The following is a 19,284-nucleotide window of genomic DNA, read 5'->3' as shown; positions in this document are numbered from 1 at the left end:
CAGTATACCAAAGAAAAATTTCACTCGTTGAATGAAACGTTGATTAAAGATTACTTCACTCTGACGAATAGATTTTCGAATGAAATCTTAAATCTCGATATTTCGATTTCTTAATGTCACTGCAACAAGATCTTAAAATGGTTGACGCAGATATAAAAGATTTAAGAAAATAATTTTATTAATTCGAAAATTTATTTCTCAAAAACTTCTACTATAACCTTAATATTACTATAAACTAGAACTTTAATATTTTAACGAATATAAAAAGAGACATAACTCGAGTGTGTTATATTATAAGTTAAGCAAAATATAAAACTTATATAAAAAATTATTTATTAATATTTACAGATATGGCTGCCAGCCACAATAAACCCGGCATAAATTCGCGGGGTCTCGCGCCTCTTGTAACAGTCTCTCGACCTGTCCCGGAACGCTCGACACTAAACCATCCTCTGTTCCCCGCAGTTTTTGTTCAATCCTCAAAAGAGCTCTCTTAGCGATCTTATTTGTCTCTACAGGTGCTAAAAAGCAAATAAAAATTAGTAGTGAATTGAAACACATTGCAATGTATTCCGCTGGTTTGAATCAGAATAATTGTGTCTTTTGAAAGAGTATAAACATTATATACGTATTAGGATTCACGAGCGTATCGGGTTAGATATTTTTCCGAAACATGACGTCACACAAAAAAAGTTTCAGATAAAATTTATGGAGTTTTGAGAAAAAAAAGTCAATAATATTGAATTTTAATTAAAGTTATTTTTCAAAGTCATATGCAGATAAACTTAATTTTTTTAAATAGAACCATTTTAATTTATATATATGTTGAATTTTTTTATATATAAATTGATTCACAATATTTGGCATAAAAAGTAATAAGAGTAGGATAGCCAAAAATTGAATAATGTATAATAAGATATTTTATAATTTATATAAAATTTCGTGACACACACACACACACATTAAATACAATATAAATTCTTAAATACACAAAAAATGAATTTAATTAAAATTCAAGATTATCAATTTTCTCTTTAATAAAATCCTATAAATCCTATAAATGTAAAACATTTTTTGACTTTAAGCTTCGGAGAAAATCCCATCACTTGTAAATATTCTGTAAATTTTTAGAAATAGCGAGACATCCCTATACAACCTCAGCTGACAGGTTCAAGGTTTCTTGATTATGCCTAGTAGATCAATATTTTTTTCTTGCTCGTTCAATTTGCTTTACCTCGCCCGCTGTTTTCTGAGTAGCTTCTTACGACGTCGCTCTGCATTTTACACGCCTTCTCTGGAGTGATGGCCCACGTGAAGAGCGGATCGTACAGCAGGACTTGAAGGAGGGTGATAATAATTTGCCTCTGATCGCGCAGCATCGTCATGGTCACTTCGCAGCTGCGTCTCATAGTACCTTCAATACCGGAAGCACCCATGGCAACCTCGATATCTCTGGTTAATCTTTGGTAGAGAGAATACACAGTGATGTAATAATGACAATTGAAAGGTAATTTAAAAGATTAGACATCACACATAGTAAGATATAAGAAGTGATGATTTCTCGAATTCTCTATACCTGAAAGGAATGGTCTCCGGAAGAGGCAAAACCTTGCCCTGCTCGAAAGCCACGCCAAAGTCAATGTGCACTACCTCAGCGGTATGCTCATCGATGAGGATGTTACTCAAGTGCCTGTCGCCAAGGCCCAGAATGTAACCCGCGATGGATGTGGTGGCAACGCTGCGCGTATACGTGAGCGTCTTCTCGACCCAGGTCTCGGGCGATCGATACTTCTCTTCGAAAAAGTGATGAAATGCCGGTCGCATACGTTTGCAACACTCGAGGAAAACTTTCAACTTCACCTGGATAAGTATAGAAAAAGAAAGTTTTAAAGAACAAAATTGTTGAGTACAAGTTTATTTAGGACACAGAATCTTAATCAATATTTAAAAAATGGATGTTGTTCAACTTGCCTCATTCGATTCTTGTGCGACATTCTTCATTTTGTTCCTGGCCGCTTCAGCGGTCAAGTCACGCGGATAATACCTCTTATGTATACCGCCCGAATTGCCTATCAAAGTTGCCGTGATGGGCACTGTGTTGTCGCACCACTCCAGCACACCTGACCTCTGCGTCAACGGCACTACTTTGTATGTTCTGATGCGCAAATTTCGCTGTTTCGTCTCTTTACATGTGCGCAACAGCGTATTCATTACGGTAAACACTTGTTGCATCACTGCATCCTGCCGTAGATCATCCTTGCCCTTGACCAATTGTCGGCGCTGCACGCCATCAGTACCGACGCAGATGACTTTTTTGGGCGCGGTTACGCCACCGACGAATTCGCAGGTTTCCTGATACGCTTTTACACCGACTACATTGTCATAATTGCCCGATGGTCTCACAAGTAAGTTCAGAGTCGGCAGGAGAACGTTGTCCAAGTTTTTGATCTGGGGGAAAAATCGATCAATCAGATTTTGAAAATCGCGAGTATTCTCTTAAATCAATGATAAAAAATTATAGTTGAAATTATCATAATTTCACTATAATTTATAGTATCTTAAGGCGCCAAGCATATATAACAGTGCATTTTACTATAAAAAATATAGTTAATATAACATGAAAATATAGTTCGTAAAATCATAATATCCATTTCATGTAACCATATGGTTATGGTATACGTAGTGTTCCGAAATTCACTATCAGTACTGAAAATCTATAATACATATATTACGTATATTACAAATTTTTAATATACGCAGCACCAAGTCGTTTAAAAGTTTTTTTCCGTCTATAATTTCAAATAATCTGTTTAATATTCTGAATCCCAACAAGGAACCCAGATTATTAAATAAATTATTTTGAATTCAATTTGTCTGAAATTAAGCTGATAAACAATGATATGTCAGAAAAAGGATGCTCACATGCATACAATCAGAGAACCTGCGTGTGAATAGCATCCTCTTTCTCGCATCTATTGCTAAGAGAAAAAAAATATACTTTAGATCTTACGTGTTTAATACTAGTCCTTTATATACATTTTATGATAAATATTGAATACGAGAAAAGTTAAGAGTAGTGCGCCGCGTAACGGCAAGCGAAGAAACATGTACCACATATAATCATTCCAAATAATAAGTTTTATGTTGTTAAATGTGCTATTCATCAGGTTCCACGTACTTTTTAGATATAGCTGTTATTATAATTTTTTTCATTTATTACTACTATATTAATATCTAAACGAAAGATAATAATATAATAATATTTACCATTATTAATGTTACAATGACTATATGAATACTAAAATTATATGTATCATTCCTTTCTTTCATTTTTTACTTATATGATATTTGAAATTATTATAAATTATAGTAAAAAGTTTCATTGTTTCTCGGTACCATGCGTATATAATTTATATTACCAGTATTATAGTAAAATTTACTATAAAAATGAGTATCCTAACTATAATTTTTTTACCATGCAATTATAGTCAATTTTATCATCGATTTTTTTATCAGTGAAACAACTATAATTCATATAAGTATTTTCTTAAAAGTACCTTAGATATCAACTGATCTCGCGGTATCGTATAAGATTTTCCGGTATAACACTTTCCCTTGGGTTGCCAATAAGCGAGACTCAACAGCGCCCGTGATAAATTCTCCATTTCTAGAACGATATCGCGCACGGATGATTCAGTCAATCGCTTAAGAAGCTTCTTGGCGCCTAGCACGCGACGTTCCTCCTTCAGAACTGTAGATCCCGGATCATTATGTAGATTTTTCAGTGCCAACACTACAGGCAATGTGTGATACGGATGTTCCAGAGCGCAGCGCTCGAGGATCCTGAAGATCCGCGTGGAAAAGCTTCGCTGGTGCTTGAGATCATTGCTTATGTGGGCAGCCAATTGCGGTACTAGTGGCACAAACTTGAAAGATGGCACGTTATCTAATTCATCCAGCAGCTCTTCGTTCACCTCGTTATCGAGCATGTTGTCCAACCAGAGCGCTACCAATCGGAAAATGAGCAGATTGTGCTCCTCGCTGTTACACAGCGTCTTCAGGTAATACTTTAGAGCCTGTGCGAGATAATTACGTTTCTCTTGCTCAATGTTCTTTAACTCGGCCGCATCATTCGTCGATTGCTTCTGGCTGATTATTACAGCACGTTTGATATCCTGATTCTTCATCTGCTCCTGATCTATTGGGATCCTCGGATCGTTGCTGCGAGCGTATTCTTTTAATGACTCGTATATTGGAGAGTTCATATACGCACTGATCTGTTCATATTGTGCATCAGCGAAACGCGCCAACGCGACCTGTGAAGATAATAAAAGATATATACTGGGTGTTAAAAAAGTCTGGACACGGTCGAATATCTCGATAAGGAAGAGTTTTACTAGAAAGTGTTTTAGACAAAAGTTGTATGGCTTCGAGGGGGACATAAGATGGTGTCATTAGTTTGACCTTAAAGAGTCACCTGAAGGTTACATGAAGGTCACCTCCAACTTTTTAAATGGGACACCCTATATACTTTTGCATATTCTTGTAGCTCATCTCAAGAGCTTTCCAAAACACCTATAATTAAGTTAGTTTTCATTAAGTGCTTTCCAAGTTATGAGGCTTGAAATCATTTCTTAATTTTACATAAACAATAAAATATCTAATAAAATATTCATTTTTCGATTATCTTATCTTAATACTTTTATGTACAAAGTAATGAGAGGAATCAATTGGTGTAAAGAAAAAACGTGGCTAGATCGGGAAATCCGAGTCTTTCGTTTTCCGGACAAATCTTAATCACTGAGCTATCCAGATCTCACACTTAGGGCCGCTTCGACCAAACTTAATCGTTGATTAAAGGGTTTCCAACATGACAAAATAATTCAGTGTGATCAATTGTATTTCTGACGATATACTGTATTTCTACAATTATATTGGCTTCTCTCTGTATATTGTTAGAAATACAATTGGTCACACTGAATTATTTTGTCATGTTGGCAACCCTTTAATCAACGATTAAGTTTGGTCGAAGCGGCCCTTAGTATCGCTACTTAACACAGCTATATAGTAATACGACTCCAGAGCATTGTTGGAATCCCATTCAATGAATGCAATGCTGATTGCTACAGATTTTTAAATGGTCGCTACTCGTGGAGGCTTGCCACGGTCCTATTTAGGGTCCATCCGCCACTGTTATTGGTACAGTGGGGATATTGCTATTCATTAGGAGGATCTTGAAGGATGTGGTCACTCTATGGCGTTGTGCTCGTCGGTGCCGTTTCTCACTGAAAGCCAGTCGGAAGCCAACATGCAGTGCACGCGAATATTCCACCGGCATTTATTTGGTCAGCGAGCGACCTTTCAAGGATCCTCCATAGCAATCAGCATTGCATCCATCGAGCGAGATACCAACATCGTTCTGGAGGCGCATATCACTGTGTTAAAAAGCAGCATAGATGTGAGGTCTGGATAACTCAGTGGTCTAGAGCAATTGCCCGGAAAGCGAAAGACTCGGGTTTGATTCCCAACCTAGCTACTTGCACCTCACATATTTTTTTAGTCCACGAATATTGTTTTCTAGTAATTATTCGTTGAACTGAAAAATGTATGAATGCTCTCTTCACAGGATATGCGATGCCGTTGCCACAGATGAATTCTGTCGCTCGTTGACCGAATGGACGTATAAACACGTGACCTTCTACCACATGCATCCCTATTTATACTAGACTTGTTGACATTTTGCAATTTGTGCAAATATTTCAATATTTGTGCAATAATTACTGACACATTAATTAACAAGAGCTAGCGAAAGAGCGTGCGTTTCACGAAGTTAGATCATGGGATGTACTTTAGATGTGCAAGCCGCAGGTGTTACATGACAATGAAAGGTTTGGCTACTTCGCTTCTCGTCTTTTCTCATTGCTATATCTTATGATCTAGCTGCGTAACAGTTAACTAGCCAATTCTTTTTAATTCTTTTAATATTTCAATAATTATTATAAAAATTGCAAAATGATAAAATTTTCTATTCAGTTTATTGAGCTCTATCCGCTCACAACCACTGGTCCAATCTTTATGAGACATCATATATAATATCAAAACTTGTCTTTTAATTAATTTAGTTAACCAGTTCACTGGTAATGGCCCATATATGGCCAAAAAAAAAAGTGCCACAACTGGTAATGGCCCATATATGTCCACTATGAATAACTTTGCCAATTTTCAACGGATTTGCATGAAACTTGATACACCCACATTTTTCGGGTCGCTGATGACAAATTTGGGATCGAAATTTTAAAATTCAAAATGGCGGATTTAGTATGGTGAATTAATTTTGTTATTCTATTATTATATTTGTTATTCCATTAGAGAAGATTCAAATTCGATATGTTAAAGTTTGAATGTCTTGAACTAATCCGTTATCTGCGACCAAAAAACGTACCGAGTGTGATATATTTCCATAATGGAATCAAAGTTAATCACTAGAAACCGCCATATTGGATCTATCAGTTTAAATTTTGCAATTTTGCCTATAGATTCATCATAAGAGACTCGAAAAACGTGAACATATCGAATTTGATCTTCTCTATAATAAAATAAAATTAGTCCGCCATATTGGATTCGCCATTTTGAATTTTGAAATTTCGACCCTTGATTCGTCACCAGCGACGCAAAAAACCCCTTATAGATACTTTCATGTAAAATACGAATTTATTTGCTCTCACCAGTTTTGGCACAAAACGTTGATTTCGGGTGTACCAGTGAAATGGTTAATCGAAAAGCTAAATAAAAAAATTATTTTATACATAATTCTTTTTTCCTGTTATTTTTTTATATACAGTTGTTCTCTCACCTGCGTATAATATAGATCTCTAACAACATCAGATGTTTGTTCATCAATAGCCTCGCTGATCTCAATGGACTCCAAATAATATTTCTGTATTATTGTCTGCGGATTCTCCGACTTGGTCTCAGCCATCCAGTCGCCGTAGACCCGCAGGGCTTTAGCTTTCAGGCTCGGCTTCGGATTTCTTTTCTCGATCAGATTGCGCAACAAGCGGCGCGCAATGATCTGGTCGTGTTTCATCCATGCCAGGAGAGATTCCTGGTAGAGACGTTGGTTCTCTAAATCCGTAGATAAGTTTCGCTGCGTCCCTAGCGTGCCCAATGCTCGGGCGGCCACTTGAAAGTCTCCCTGACTTACCGCGACCTCCGCTAAGTCTAGGCAAGTAACGAAGAACGCCTCTCGTATGTTTGTATTCGTCCACAAGGATTCCCGGATGCGGAACATGGTGATACGCTGCCATAAAATTGGTTCCACGTAGTCGAATTGACCCGTCAGGCTAATCTCGTGTTCGTTCCAGCGTTGCAATACTTTTGAATATTTTTCCTGCGGCGAGTCGGCCGCTGAATTCAACTGTTCGATTTCGCGCAACAGTCGCAACTGCGATAGTTTCTCGTTGACGATTCGACTACTTTCTAGACTGATCATTCGCAGTTCACGGATTACGCTTACGCGAGCGCACTCGATCGCCTGTTCCGTGCCTCGTCGATCGTTTTCATGAAGACATTTGAGCGCGTCGTAATGATGCACATGAAACGCATTTTCCTGGTTCTCTAATCGTAAGTGCTGCGGTTGAAGATTGTTATGACTAGTGGCAGCAACAGAGTCAGTTACCAGTAGATCCCAATTACCGAGTCTCCAGGCGCACTCATAGCTATTACATATCTTTTCGTTACATATTTGCGAAATATAATGACATTTTTTCTTTCATCTGAATTTTTATATAATTTTAGACATCTCACCTAAACTTTTCATCTAGACAGTCACCCAGAAACCGCCATTGGAGAAACTGCAATCCCGAGCGGTGTAATGCGTTCGCCATCTCCGTCCTGGCGTTTGTTAACGACGATTGAGTGCTGTTGTACGATAGTTCGATGTCCTGTGCGAGCATGACTTTGTCCCAACAATTGGTACGAGCATAATACTGTACTCGGGAGTCTTGATCGAGCAGATGCGACGATCCGGCGCCACTTGTGGCATCCGGATCGCTGATATTCAGGTAGGTGTCCAGCATGATGTCTTGCAGCACCCGGCCAACCACCGGCTGGCGTTCATAGATATAGTCGATCCTCGGATCACTGCTGAAATCTGGGTAGTCTGACGAGATCGACTCACAGGAGAGCTGCGCGAACAGCAGGGCCGTATAATATGCGGAGCATTTGTGCGCAGCTCTGGCCAAGTTAACATAGTCGAGTGTCAAAGTCGTACCGTCCGGTAGCTGTGCCCGTACGTGATTCACTATGTCCAGCATGCAGCGTACGATTTTTTGATCACAGCCGCCACTTCTCGACGTCGATGACGCAATAATCTCCGCTTCATGGTTAATTGCAAAATGTTGTCTAGGATTTAATGGATCAATCGATATTGAATTTAATTTAATCGATATTAAATTTAATCGATATTGAATTTAATCTACATTACTAGCAATAATACCTGAAGAATTGATTGATGCAGTCGCACATGGCACCGATGAAACTGGCGTTTCGATGAATGACAAGATAAACGATTCTCGGCAGGATTAACTCGCAAAATTTGACACTAAGCCGGCAGACTGGTAGGAAGCTATCTAGATAAGAATTGGCAAAGCATTCAGCGATGGTGCAAGTTAATTTGACAATCCAATCGGCGTAATTCTCGTTTTTCTGAACGGTCCACAGCGAATTGTCTGGATTCATAATGTTGCGAAATCTCGTGGCATCCACACAAAAAGACATCTGTGTTACGCTACGTCCGCGAGCAAATGGTCGGATGTAATTAATCTTCAGAGGCGTGGATTCTCCGAGAATGCTTGATAAGTTTCTCGTGTATTCGGAGTCTGATAGTTTATGACCGAAAGAAGTTGACAGTATCGCATAAAGGGCGTCGGCGCTAACCTTGAATTAAAATTTACTTGTTAAAAAATTTTATCCTTATTTTCTCTAGAGAAAAAAATATGATATATAATAGATTATAAAAAGAAAAAATTAAACTGGCAAAATATTTGTATCTGATTTTTCGTTTTAGATTTACACAAAAGTTCAAAGTTCATATTGAAGCCTAAGTGATAGAACTTTAATGCGAAGATGTAAAAACCTTGCGAAGTTCCACCGCTTTCTCCACAAGGAAATTCGTTAACATCGCGACTGACCGATAGATTAGGATTTCTATCGCATAGTTTGCTTCCTGAACGAGACTTCCCGCCGGTCGTAGTGCCACAGTGGAATCTGTCGGGCCCAGTTCGCCGAGACACTTTGTGGCTTCCATCGATACGCGCGGGTTACATGATTCCGTCAACTTAGCGAGTCTGAGAAATGCATTTTCAAGAATGTTTTGCAGAATATAGATAATTGAAAAGAGAATCAGTTAGCATGCTAAAGAAAAGAATGAATAGTCTTTGAATGAAGCGTCTGCTTACTTGAATATCAATCGATGCAGGATACTGGTGCCATCCTCGGGATACGACCTCTCTAACTTTCGATGCAGCTCCTTCAGTTCCCTTTTTCTTGTCGACAGTTGCTGCGTGAGATTCGCGAGATCCTCCAGTGTGCACTCGGCGTTCTCCTCGCTTATGGCATCTAGGAAACGCTCCAGCTCGTCCTCGAGACATAACGTGGTTCTATCCTTTTCTGATCTAATGACATTGCGAGCTTCCCTTGCATCCCAGAAGATCTCGTGGTTCGGGAATGAGCTGAGCTTCGCGATAGCTTCCCGCAAAACGTCTTTTTGCTCCACCACGAGGAACTTGAGTAAATTCGCAGCGATTCGGTTGACGCTACTCGTGTTTGATTGCGCCAAACCGACCAGATTTGCTACAACGAATCTGAGGACGTCCTGCACCTCCGCAGCTCTCGCGGGTAGTGCTCGTCTCAAGAATAAATCCAGAAACTTGCAGCATGCCGTGATGAGCGTCTCGTTGTCGTTTCCTTCGATCATATGCAGTAAGCTATAGCACACGTCCCGGATCAGGAACGCGGCCATCTCATCAAAGACAGGTTTTGCCAAGTCACGTGTCAGCCGCGAGCAAAGATATGCATATTGATATAATCGCTTAAGCTTATCTTCTTGAGAACGCGCCGAATGTACGGCACTCGCGAGATACAACAGAATCTTCTGTAGCATCGCCGGTTGTTGTTCAACTAGCGTACGGATCAGCGTCTCTCCTGTGGCTACTAGAAAATCAAACGACTCCAGGTGATCGAAGCACAGATCTAATGTTTCTCGCGTGAAATGCGGCGGATCCATCGCCGGAAAACGTACGTCCGGGATCGAGAGAAAGCGCTCGAAGTCATCCTCGTCGTGTAGCCTCTGTATCAGCTCTACCAGAACGTCCTGCAGACGAGAATAAAATAATTGGCTGAAATCCTGCGTATGCGCGAATTCGTCCGTATTCCTCGTCAACTTCCGCATCGTTTCAGCGTCATTAGATACGATGACACGTGATAATAGCCACGCAAAGCAAGATGGAAAAACGTCCTCAAAGATTTTGTTGAAGGGTACACCGGCGCAATCGGTGCAGAAGGATACGGCTTCGGCGAGGCCTAAAGTGCGCAGCACGATCGGAACAATGCGATTGACGTATTTTCTGAAGAATTCGTCCACAGTCTCGCATCCTGTTGATGTAATAATAGACTTAGTCTTTAATTTAATCAAGTTTGGATTAATCTTATTAATTAATCTTATAGAAAAATTAATCTTATAGATCTAAATCTTTAATTATACTATTATCAATGTCAGATACTGACAATCGTTATAATATAGTCAGAAATACAAAATTTGACAATTAAATGAATCAGTAATATTAGCATCGCAAGATGATCTGTCCTTACCCGCGAGGATCCACGGAAACCTCTGCAACGGATATTGTGCATCCTTGATCCAGGATGTCAATAGATAGTTTAAGTTATCCTCAACCAATGAGACGTGTGTTGTTGTGTACTGCGCTGCTGTTGAAAGAATCTTTCGCACTATCTGCATGTCTACTTTTCTTTCTATTGTCAGTCGCAGCATAGCGTATAATGCACGACCCTGAAGAATTCCGCTGGCGCAAACAATAGAGGCAAGAGCGATCAATGCGCTGGCTGTTCTGGTTTCTCTTTCATCCTGTCGTTGACTATCTTCCAGATTGCTGCTATTCCACATAAAAATAAATTAATTTTAAATTAATTATAGATTATATACTGAATTCATGAATTTAAATGTTGTAAAAATAATTTTTCCATCTAATTTGTTTCAGTATCAAATATACTTTATACAGGGTGTTCAGTTTTAACTTTGCCATCGAAATATCTCGTAAAGTCTAAAAGATACGAAAAAATGTTTCAGACAAGTTGTATGGTTTCGAGGAGGACATAAGATGGTACCACTAGTTTGACCTTGAAGAGTCATCTGAAGGTCACGTGAAGGTCACTTCCAACTTTTTAAATGGGACACCTTATATGCTTTTGCATATTTTTGTAGCTTATCTCGAAAGCTTATAGTTTCGAAGAAAAAATATGTAATTTGCAATTAACAATTACATTATTTTTTCTTAAAAACAACTGTTTTCTTTACACCAATTGATTCCTCTCATTATTTTGTACATAAAAGTATTAAGGTAAGATAATCGAAAAATGAATATTTTACAAGATATTTTACGGTTTATGTAAAATTAAGAAATGATTTCAAGCCTCATAACTCGAAAAGTCCTTAATAAAAACTAACTTAATTATAGTGTTTTGGAAAGCTCTCGAGATGAGCTACAAGAATATGTAAAAGCATATAGGGTGTCCTATTTAAAAAGTTGGAGGTGACCTTCACGTGACCTTCAGGTGACTCTTCAAGGTCAAACTAATGGCACCATCTTATGTCCCCCTCGAAACCATACAACTTTTGTCTGAAACATTTTTTCGTATCTTTTAGACTTTACGAGATATTTCGATGGCAAAGTTAAAATGGGACACCCTGTCGTAGAATGTCCCAAAAAGATCGAGACTACGAAATATCTCGGAAAATATGTTTTATAAAAAAATATTTAATAAAAAAAATTGTAGAGTTTGAAAATGCTATTTATTAGCTTTATTAGTTCGACTTTGGGTAGCATTGCCAAAGTTATTATGAATTTTTTAAATTAAACTTCCTATTTTTTCTGGCATATTCTCATATCTTCTTTTTAGATACTTTTTCAAAACATTATAACTGTATTTATTTTGAATCGTTTCGAAATTATCGAACTTTTTATAAGATCGATATTCTAGAAATATCTCGAAAGGATTGTTATCGAAAAAAAATGTTTAATACAAAAATTGTTGGATTTAAAAAGAGCTATCTGATGGATCAGATTGTGAGTTCGGGGCCCAGTTAAGATTCAAGTCAATTTTTTCTTTCCTATTATACATATAGCTTTGATTTAAAAAATTTATGACCTTGTCCTGAGCTTGGCACCCAAATTGATAAGACTAGTAAATAGACCGTTTTAAACCCTATAATTTGTGTACTAAACATTTTTTATGAAACTTACATTTTTCAGGATATTTCAGAGTCCAACCTTTTTGAGACACCCTATATATTTATTTTAATGTTCATACTTTTGCGGATCAGAACTCGATTGTTGGACCTCATCGAGAAGATCAAATGCTATCTTTTCCACTTTGATGCATATTTGCTCCTTCCACTTGTGAGCGACATTCTTGAGGGATAAGAGTTCCTGTAGACATCGCACAGCCTGCGAACGCAGCACGAAGAGCATGTTACCGATGTAGTTAAGAATGCTATCCAATAGTGTCACGACACCATCATCGGAAGCACTGTCATGATTCCACGAGAAGCTCGGATCGATTCGCACGCAGTTGCACACGCACTTCATGTAGTCCACGTGCACGAGAACGCCATAATTCCATTCATACATACATTTATAAAACTGTACGAGCGTGTGGACAATCATTCTCGATGAATAACCGTACTTGATCGCGTATTCGAGGAAGTATGGCAGCAGATTCAACAGCCGACGTGACACTTCCTCATCCCTATGATTCTTCTGACAAATCTTCAACATAAGATCCAATGGCGCATCTGCATATTCGTAGTGAATCTCGTCTTGATCGCGCGCGGCGAGCGATTCCAGGATTGTTAGGGATACCCAATAATCAACGCAGTTGGTAAAGTCCTGCTGCATGGTGAACAAGTTACGCATCATTTTCGTTTGCAATGATTTGTCGCGATCCGCGTCGACGCGTAGCGCGCAAAAGGACGCTAAGGCCGCCGCGACCTGAAGATGAATTGAGTTCTCGCGTCGGGGACTCGTCGAAGATGAGTTCGACGTCTTCATACCAGAACGCCTGCGTCTTTTCTGAAAAGTAGAGAATCGTTCAAGGATTAAAATTGAATACATAAATCAATTTCTTTATTATAAATATTATCCTTGTTTTAGATACCTGAAAAGTGTCATGTTCTTTGTGATAATCGCTGTTGTAATGGCTGTCCTCGAGATTCAGGAGGTCGAATATATTTTTTAACATATCTACAGTAGACGCAGAGACTATTATCTTCGCGATTTCCGTGTCATAAGGCGTCCTATAGAGCACGTTCAATGCTCTGGTCACGTTCAACAAGTACGCATACTTGCACGCATATCTAAATATTTAATGTAAGACATTCAAAAAACAAGATCAATAAAAGCTCAAGTTTTTTAATGCATAATTAATTACAAAATAATTATAACTATCAAAATTAATAAAGAACAAAAATCATTAAAAGTTTCGGATTTTTCCGATGATTTTAAAAGCTTAATGATTTTGAAAGAGAAGAAAAAACAATCAATTTTTTCATCGTTTTATTAAAATTCTAATAGATATTAAAACTCGTTTCATTAAAATTCTAATAGATTTTTTCGCACCTGCTCCAATCAATTTTTGTTAGAACTTCGAAGCTATTCTTCAGGTGTTTTTCCATCGCATCAATCAGCGGGTCAACGGTATCCATCTTTGCAATAATACCCATATGTTTCAGACTGGATAGCGATCTCGCTAGGAACGCTATTTTCATTAGTGCGATGTGTATCTCAACTGTATTTTTTGTTTCATCGTTTGAATCTTCACCTTGAAAAATGTCATACAAGCACTTCTTCAGAAAATTAAACACTTCCTGTACGCAGAAGACGGGACTTCCATCTGTGGTCACCAGTTTAAAATCTTCTTCGTCACATTCATCTTTCGACCTTACCGAAAGCTCTATCTTGAATGTCAAAGATGCGTAACAGAATTGTAGAAAGTCCGTCGAATAAATATCCTGATGCGATACAAAAATAGGTTCGCGCGATTCCTCGCGCTTTCGCGACGATTTCCTGATATTTTGCCTGCAACGGGAGCTCAGAACGAGATTCACCAATAAAGCGCAGACGTTCTCGATGATTTTATCGGACAATCGTGTCATCAATTTTTGCCACGGCACATTTAGCAGCCATTCCAGAAGACGCGTTCTGTCACAGATCGGCGCAATCGTTGTCGATGGTGATGGATCCAATACTGATGTGAATGCGTCCTCCGACAGAGAAATGCGTTCGCACAACCATCGTAGCGTGCATACGCTGTTCGGCGACCAACGGATTGCCTTTGTCAGATACAACCTGAGAAGAGCGTTCGCATTAGACATCTTGTTGTGCTTTATAAAACAGCGGATCAGCGAGTGACCCGACTCTTCATTCTGATTTGCTCCCAGAGATCTGCAACAATAATTCTGATGTAATTATATACATATAAAATAAACAGGGAGATAGTTTTTAATAAATGGGAGATAGTTTTTAATAAAAAATAATTAAAATAAATTGACAATCTTCAATTAGTTTTAATTAAAATTTTTTAACTTTCCCAATCTTTAATTAATTCATATATACACCTGAGTAGCATATCCCAGATCTTGCTCCAATGAATCATAGTGTCCTGCACTTCCTTTTCGTTAGACATCTCGTTCTCCATGACAACAATAGCGAGATTGTATAAGTTGTCCATGATGTGCTCATCTCGAGATTGAGCGAGTTCCGTTAAGCGTTGTAGCAAGGGCGCGAAATCTTGTGGCTTCAGGCATTGCGGGTATTTCCTCAATGTTTCCTCAAGGATTCTCACCAAGGACCATACTTCCTCGGGACTGCTTTCTGTTATTAGATCGACGACATTTTCCATCTTACTTATTGTTCGTCTGCGTTTGGCCGGTTGAGAATAAGTGTCGTCAAGAGAATTTGCATCAACAGAGCTAGCGAGATTCACCGAGTTGTCCATTATTTGTTTCACGACTGCAAAGAATATATAACATAATTAATATTTTATTAATCAAGCGACGCGGTAGCGTCACGACGACAGGTAATATTTCATATAATTAATATTACTATATTAATATTAATATTATTTAATAATAATATTAATAATATTGTAATATTTTATTCACAGATATTTATAAAGATTAATAATAATATTAATAATATTAATAATATTAATAATATTGTAATATTTTATTCACAGATATTTATAAAGATAAATCTTCCAGATAACAGAAAATCGCATGATTGTTAATATTTATAATTTCAAAAGCTTATGTAATTACAAAATAATTATTTTATTAAAACTGAGTCATCGTATAATAGTGTAGTGTAGTCTTGCAAAATAATTAACTTTCTATGCAATACATAGTTCAAAAAATTTCCAACATTTTTAACACTCAAACTATGATTTCTAGATTAAATGATTCGAAAAAGAGAAATGCTAAATATATATATATTATTAATACAACATATGACATCTAGTACCTTCGCTGGCAAACTCGATGAAACTGCACCACTGCACGTCCAATTTGCAATTTTCTTGAACAAGTTGACACATGCTACGCAGCAAATCCCTCCACTTGTTCCAGTTGTAGGCATACGCGCCGTCGCACCCGATACTATCTGGATGATGAATCTGCAGGAAGATCAATAGCAGTTTATATTTTCCCTCGGAACCATTCAAACGTAGGATATCCATCGATATGTCTTCGCTGAATTTGCAGAGCGCTATTCTCGATTCTGTCGCGATTTGCCTGCATACACTGCTGCTGAGTTTGTAAAAGGATTCTGTCAACTGCTCGTCATTATTTGCTTTCACATTTCCGAAGACATTCTCTAAAAAATATAAAATAATTAGTTGAAAAAATTGATAAGACTTTGAATATGAAATTCAAATATTCGTGGACTATAACAGCCCGACGCGAACGGTCATGCGTCAGTTTCACGAAAAATTAATTTTTCTGTAAAACTAAGTAGTATGTGTAGAGCACGAATTTTTCTTAATGCTATAGTGAATCAATATTAAGCGACTGTTTTATTAGCTCTAACAAAATAATTGTTTTACTAGCTCTTACTAATGCTTTACTAGCTCTGCGGGTAAACTTGATAAAGATAAATTTAATAATTAGAAAAACTAATTTAATAATTAAAAAACATTTATTAATTATTAATTTAATTAAATTTTTATTAATTATTTAATATAATAATAAATATAAATTTATTTAAGAGAAAGTATTTTTATTTCTAATTAATATAAAAAATTAATTTATAATTTTAATTTACTTTAAAATATAATAAAATATAAGGAAATTATGTTAAATAATAAAAATATATTAAAATTATATATTAAAAATATTAATAAATTTAATATATTATAAATATATTAAAATTATGTTAAATAATAAATATATTAAATGATATTTTAAAAAGATTTAAATAAACTTAGAAAATAAACTTTTTAAAAAATTAGAATTAGATCTATTATTGGAAAGGAAAATATTAATTTATATAATATATATAAAATGTAAAGAGAGTAATTAATTAATATGTTAAATAATTTTTTAAAAAGATAAATTCAAATAAACTTTTTAGAAAAATTAGGATTAGATCTATTATTGAAATAAAAAAGATTAATTAAATAATAAATGTAAAACATTAAAAATAAAAAATTTGGAATATATTTTATAATATTAGAAGAACTTGTTAATTAATTTTATAATCCACAAGTGAATTTACATGATCCAAATGTTTTAATATATTGTTGGAAAATTATATTATAAAGATAATAGTTAATAAATTTAATTAAAATTTAAATCAAAATATTTATAATGTTTAAATGTGAATAATTAAGATATTAAGTTACAATTAGTAGATATTAAGTTACAATTAAGAGTCACAATTAATTTTAATAAAAATAAAAAAATTTGAAATAAAAAAATTTTATAAACATGGATTTAAGTGTAAATTTATAAATTTATAGATTTAAGTATAAATTTATAAATTGAATCTTAATTAAAATATATTCGCTCTTAATAATCTGGGAAATATAAAGTTTTAACACACCTAAGAAGAGTAGTAAATTCTTCACATGAGACACTAAATTCGTGGGTAAGAAGGAATGATCCACGATCATTTGTAGCGCATCTAATACAATGTGTTTCTTCAAATGCACCTTTTTGTACAATTTGCTGCAAACTGTCAGCAATTCCTTCAATTGTTCTGCTGTGATGTTGTTATGATTGGTACTCTTGGGCAATATATATTTCACTAGAATTGCCAGATATGTGTCTTGATAATGTATATAAGACTTGAAATCTAATATCTGCAGTATCATAGAGACTATGTCGTTGCCATGTAAAAGTTCAGCAGATCTTTCATTAGATCGACGAATAGTATCAATCATTAAACTACAGAGTGCCTGTCTCTCATTGCTTTTGGCAGTTGTTTCTTTACTGGGCTTTTCTGCTTCCTTTGTTATTTTTTATTTATTAAAAATGAAAAATTAATAAAATAAATGAATAATATATAGTGGAAAAAAATATGTAGAAATTTTGACATGCAATTCTTCTTACATCAAGAATTAGTTTGTGAACTGTAAGTATAATATGGAGCCAATTAATGTCCCCTGGAACTTTCTTCTCTGTATTTTCATATATTTCATTGAGAGCATCATCGTTCCGATATAAATCTAAGAGTTCAGCAACACATTTCTAAAAATTACAAAAACAAATTTTAAAAAATGCTGAGAGAGAAAAGAAGAATCTTGATATATAGAGTGTCCTGTATTGAAAAGTGATGCAAAATCTGATGCATTTTTTTCTTTGTAAAATCTAACTTTCTTTAAGAGTTGAATCGATACACACAATATACATTAAAGCGTTTAAAAATTAAGTCTTGAGGAATGATTCCATTTTGCAGATTGTCTGGATAGATACAATTTCCTCGGATGAATATAAATTGTTATTGTTTTTGGATGTAGTTTTTAAATCAAAAATTGGAAAAATTTGAAATAATTTCGGATTTTTCTTACACGTCAACTACGTTTACTTTTATAAAATAACGCATAAAAGTAGATTTCTTAATGACATCGCAATATGAAGGAATAATGATACATAGGCTGCATTCAGCAGAAAAAGCTGCTTTACAACTGTTGTAAAATTCGTGAGCCTGATTGGTGTATGCTCTTAATTTTGACTGAATCTAAGAGCATACACTAATCAGATTCACGAATTTTACAATGGTTGCAAAGCAGCTTTTTCTGCTGAACGCAACCATTTAAATGATATCACTATCAATTTCTCTTCGATAATTAACACAGTGTTACCTTTTTGTCACTCAATTTCGCACTATTGGCTAGCTTCAAAACACCGGAGATTCTTTCTGATATTCGCGACATTTTCGTGATTTTCTCCGATGTTCTGGCAGGATTTATAAACGTCGAGCTTAATAGCTCGACGATTAGCTGTAAAAAAAAAAATAAAACCGCACTAGACTTATAATGAAAGTTTCACGATAAAATCCAACAATATTTGATCGCCCCGTAAAATGCCGCCAAATGTCATAAACGAGGAAGTAAAACAATCATAAATCATCAACAGGAACTTAGACAGTCAAACACCTGTGAAATTACTGTTCAGAGCACTTATATGGATAGGGCTCCTGCACACAGGACGCTTACCGCGCGGCGGAAGTCGACGCGATAGCCAATCAGCAGATACATAACATCCACCGCGCGTCAAAGTTAAACTCAATCCAACTTTTGTATTGGCTTACCGCGTCGGCTTCCGCCGCGCGGCAAGCGTTGCCGCGTCCTGTGTGCAGGAGCCCATAGAGTCTATGACCTAGTTTACACCCAGCCGTCCAATCCCAGGTTTGTTCGCGTCGCATGCTCCAATGTACACCAGAGAACACTTGGATCACAGGTAAGATGGCGGTTAGAGCAGATGAGTTTATG

General features: G+C 36.3%; 1 protein-coding gene across 3 annotated transcripts; it reads right to left on the bottom strand.

Moving 5' to 3' along the window:
• Positions 1–316: 316 nt before the first annotated feature.
• Tefu (Serine/threonine-protein kinase tefu) lies at positions 317–18,909 on the bottom strand. Of its 3 annotated transcripts, none has more exons than XM_083094667.1 (19): positions 18,655–18,909; positions 17,903–18,040; positions 17,394–17,799; positions 15,816–16,166; positions 14,912–15,305; positions 13,914–14,738; positions 13,453–13,651; positions 12,607–13,367; positions 10,870–11,171; positions 9,459–10,653; positions 9,137–9,347; positions 8,498–8,937; positions 7,807–8,403; positions 6,854–7,718; positions 3,558–4,316; positions 1,972–2,448; positions 1,577–1,860; positions 1,235–1,461; positions 317–521 (listed from the first exon to the last, which is right to left on the bottom strand). In XM_083094667.1, exons 1-19 carry the CDS (start codon positions 18,724–18,726, stop codon positions 343–345), a joined length of 8,682 nt encoding a protein of 2,893 aa, XP_082950793.1. In that variant the 5' UTR covers positions 18,727–18,909; the 3' UTR covers positions 317–342. The 3 variants fall into 3 exon arrangements, with proteins under 3 accessions (XP_082950793.1, XP_082950794.1, XP_082950795.1); XM_083094668.1 differs by having other exon boundaries at positions 10,870–11,168; XM_083094669.1 differs by lacking the exon at positions 18,655–18,909 and adding an exon at positions 18,361–18,487.
• Positions 18,910–19,284: the final 375 nt, after the last annotated feature.

Source organism: Camponotus vicinus, unplaced genomic scaffold (assembly GCF_025532165.1).
Source record: "Camponotus vicinus isolate PSW18456_S1 unplaced genomic scaffold, iyCamVici1.0 SCAF_3, whole genome shotgun sequence".
Lineage (NCBI taxonomy): Eukaryota > Metazoa > Arthropoda > Insecta > Hymenoptera > Formicidae > Camponotus > Camponotus vicinus.
The sequence above is the reverse complement of the archived record's forward strand: the minus strand, read 5'-3'. Positions and strand labels throughout refer to the sequence as shown.

Coding starts and splice junctions, on each gene's coding strand:
- Tefu (XM_083094667.1), bottom strand. CDS start 18,726: ATGTCGCGAATATCAGAAAGAATCTCCGGTGTTTTGAAGCTAGCCAAT. Junction 2,449..3,557: donor GAGATCAGTTGATATCTAAG/GTACTTTTAAGA, acceptor TTTTTCCCCCAG/ATCAAAAACTTGGACAACGT. Junction 522..1,234: donor CTCAGAAAACAGCGGGCGAG/GTAAAGCAAATT, acceptor TTTGCTTTTTAG/CACCTGTAGAGACAAATAAG.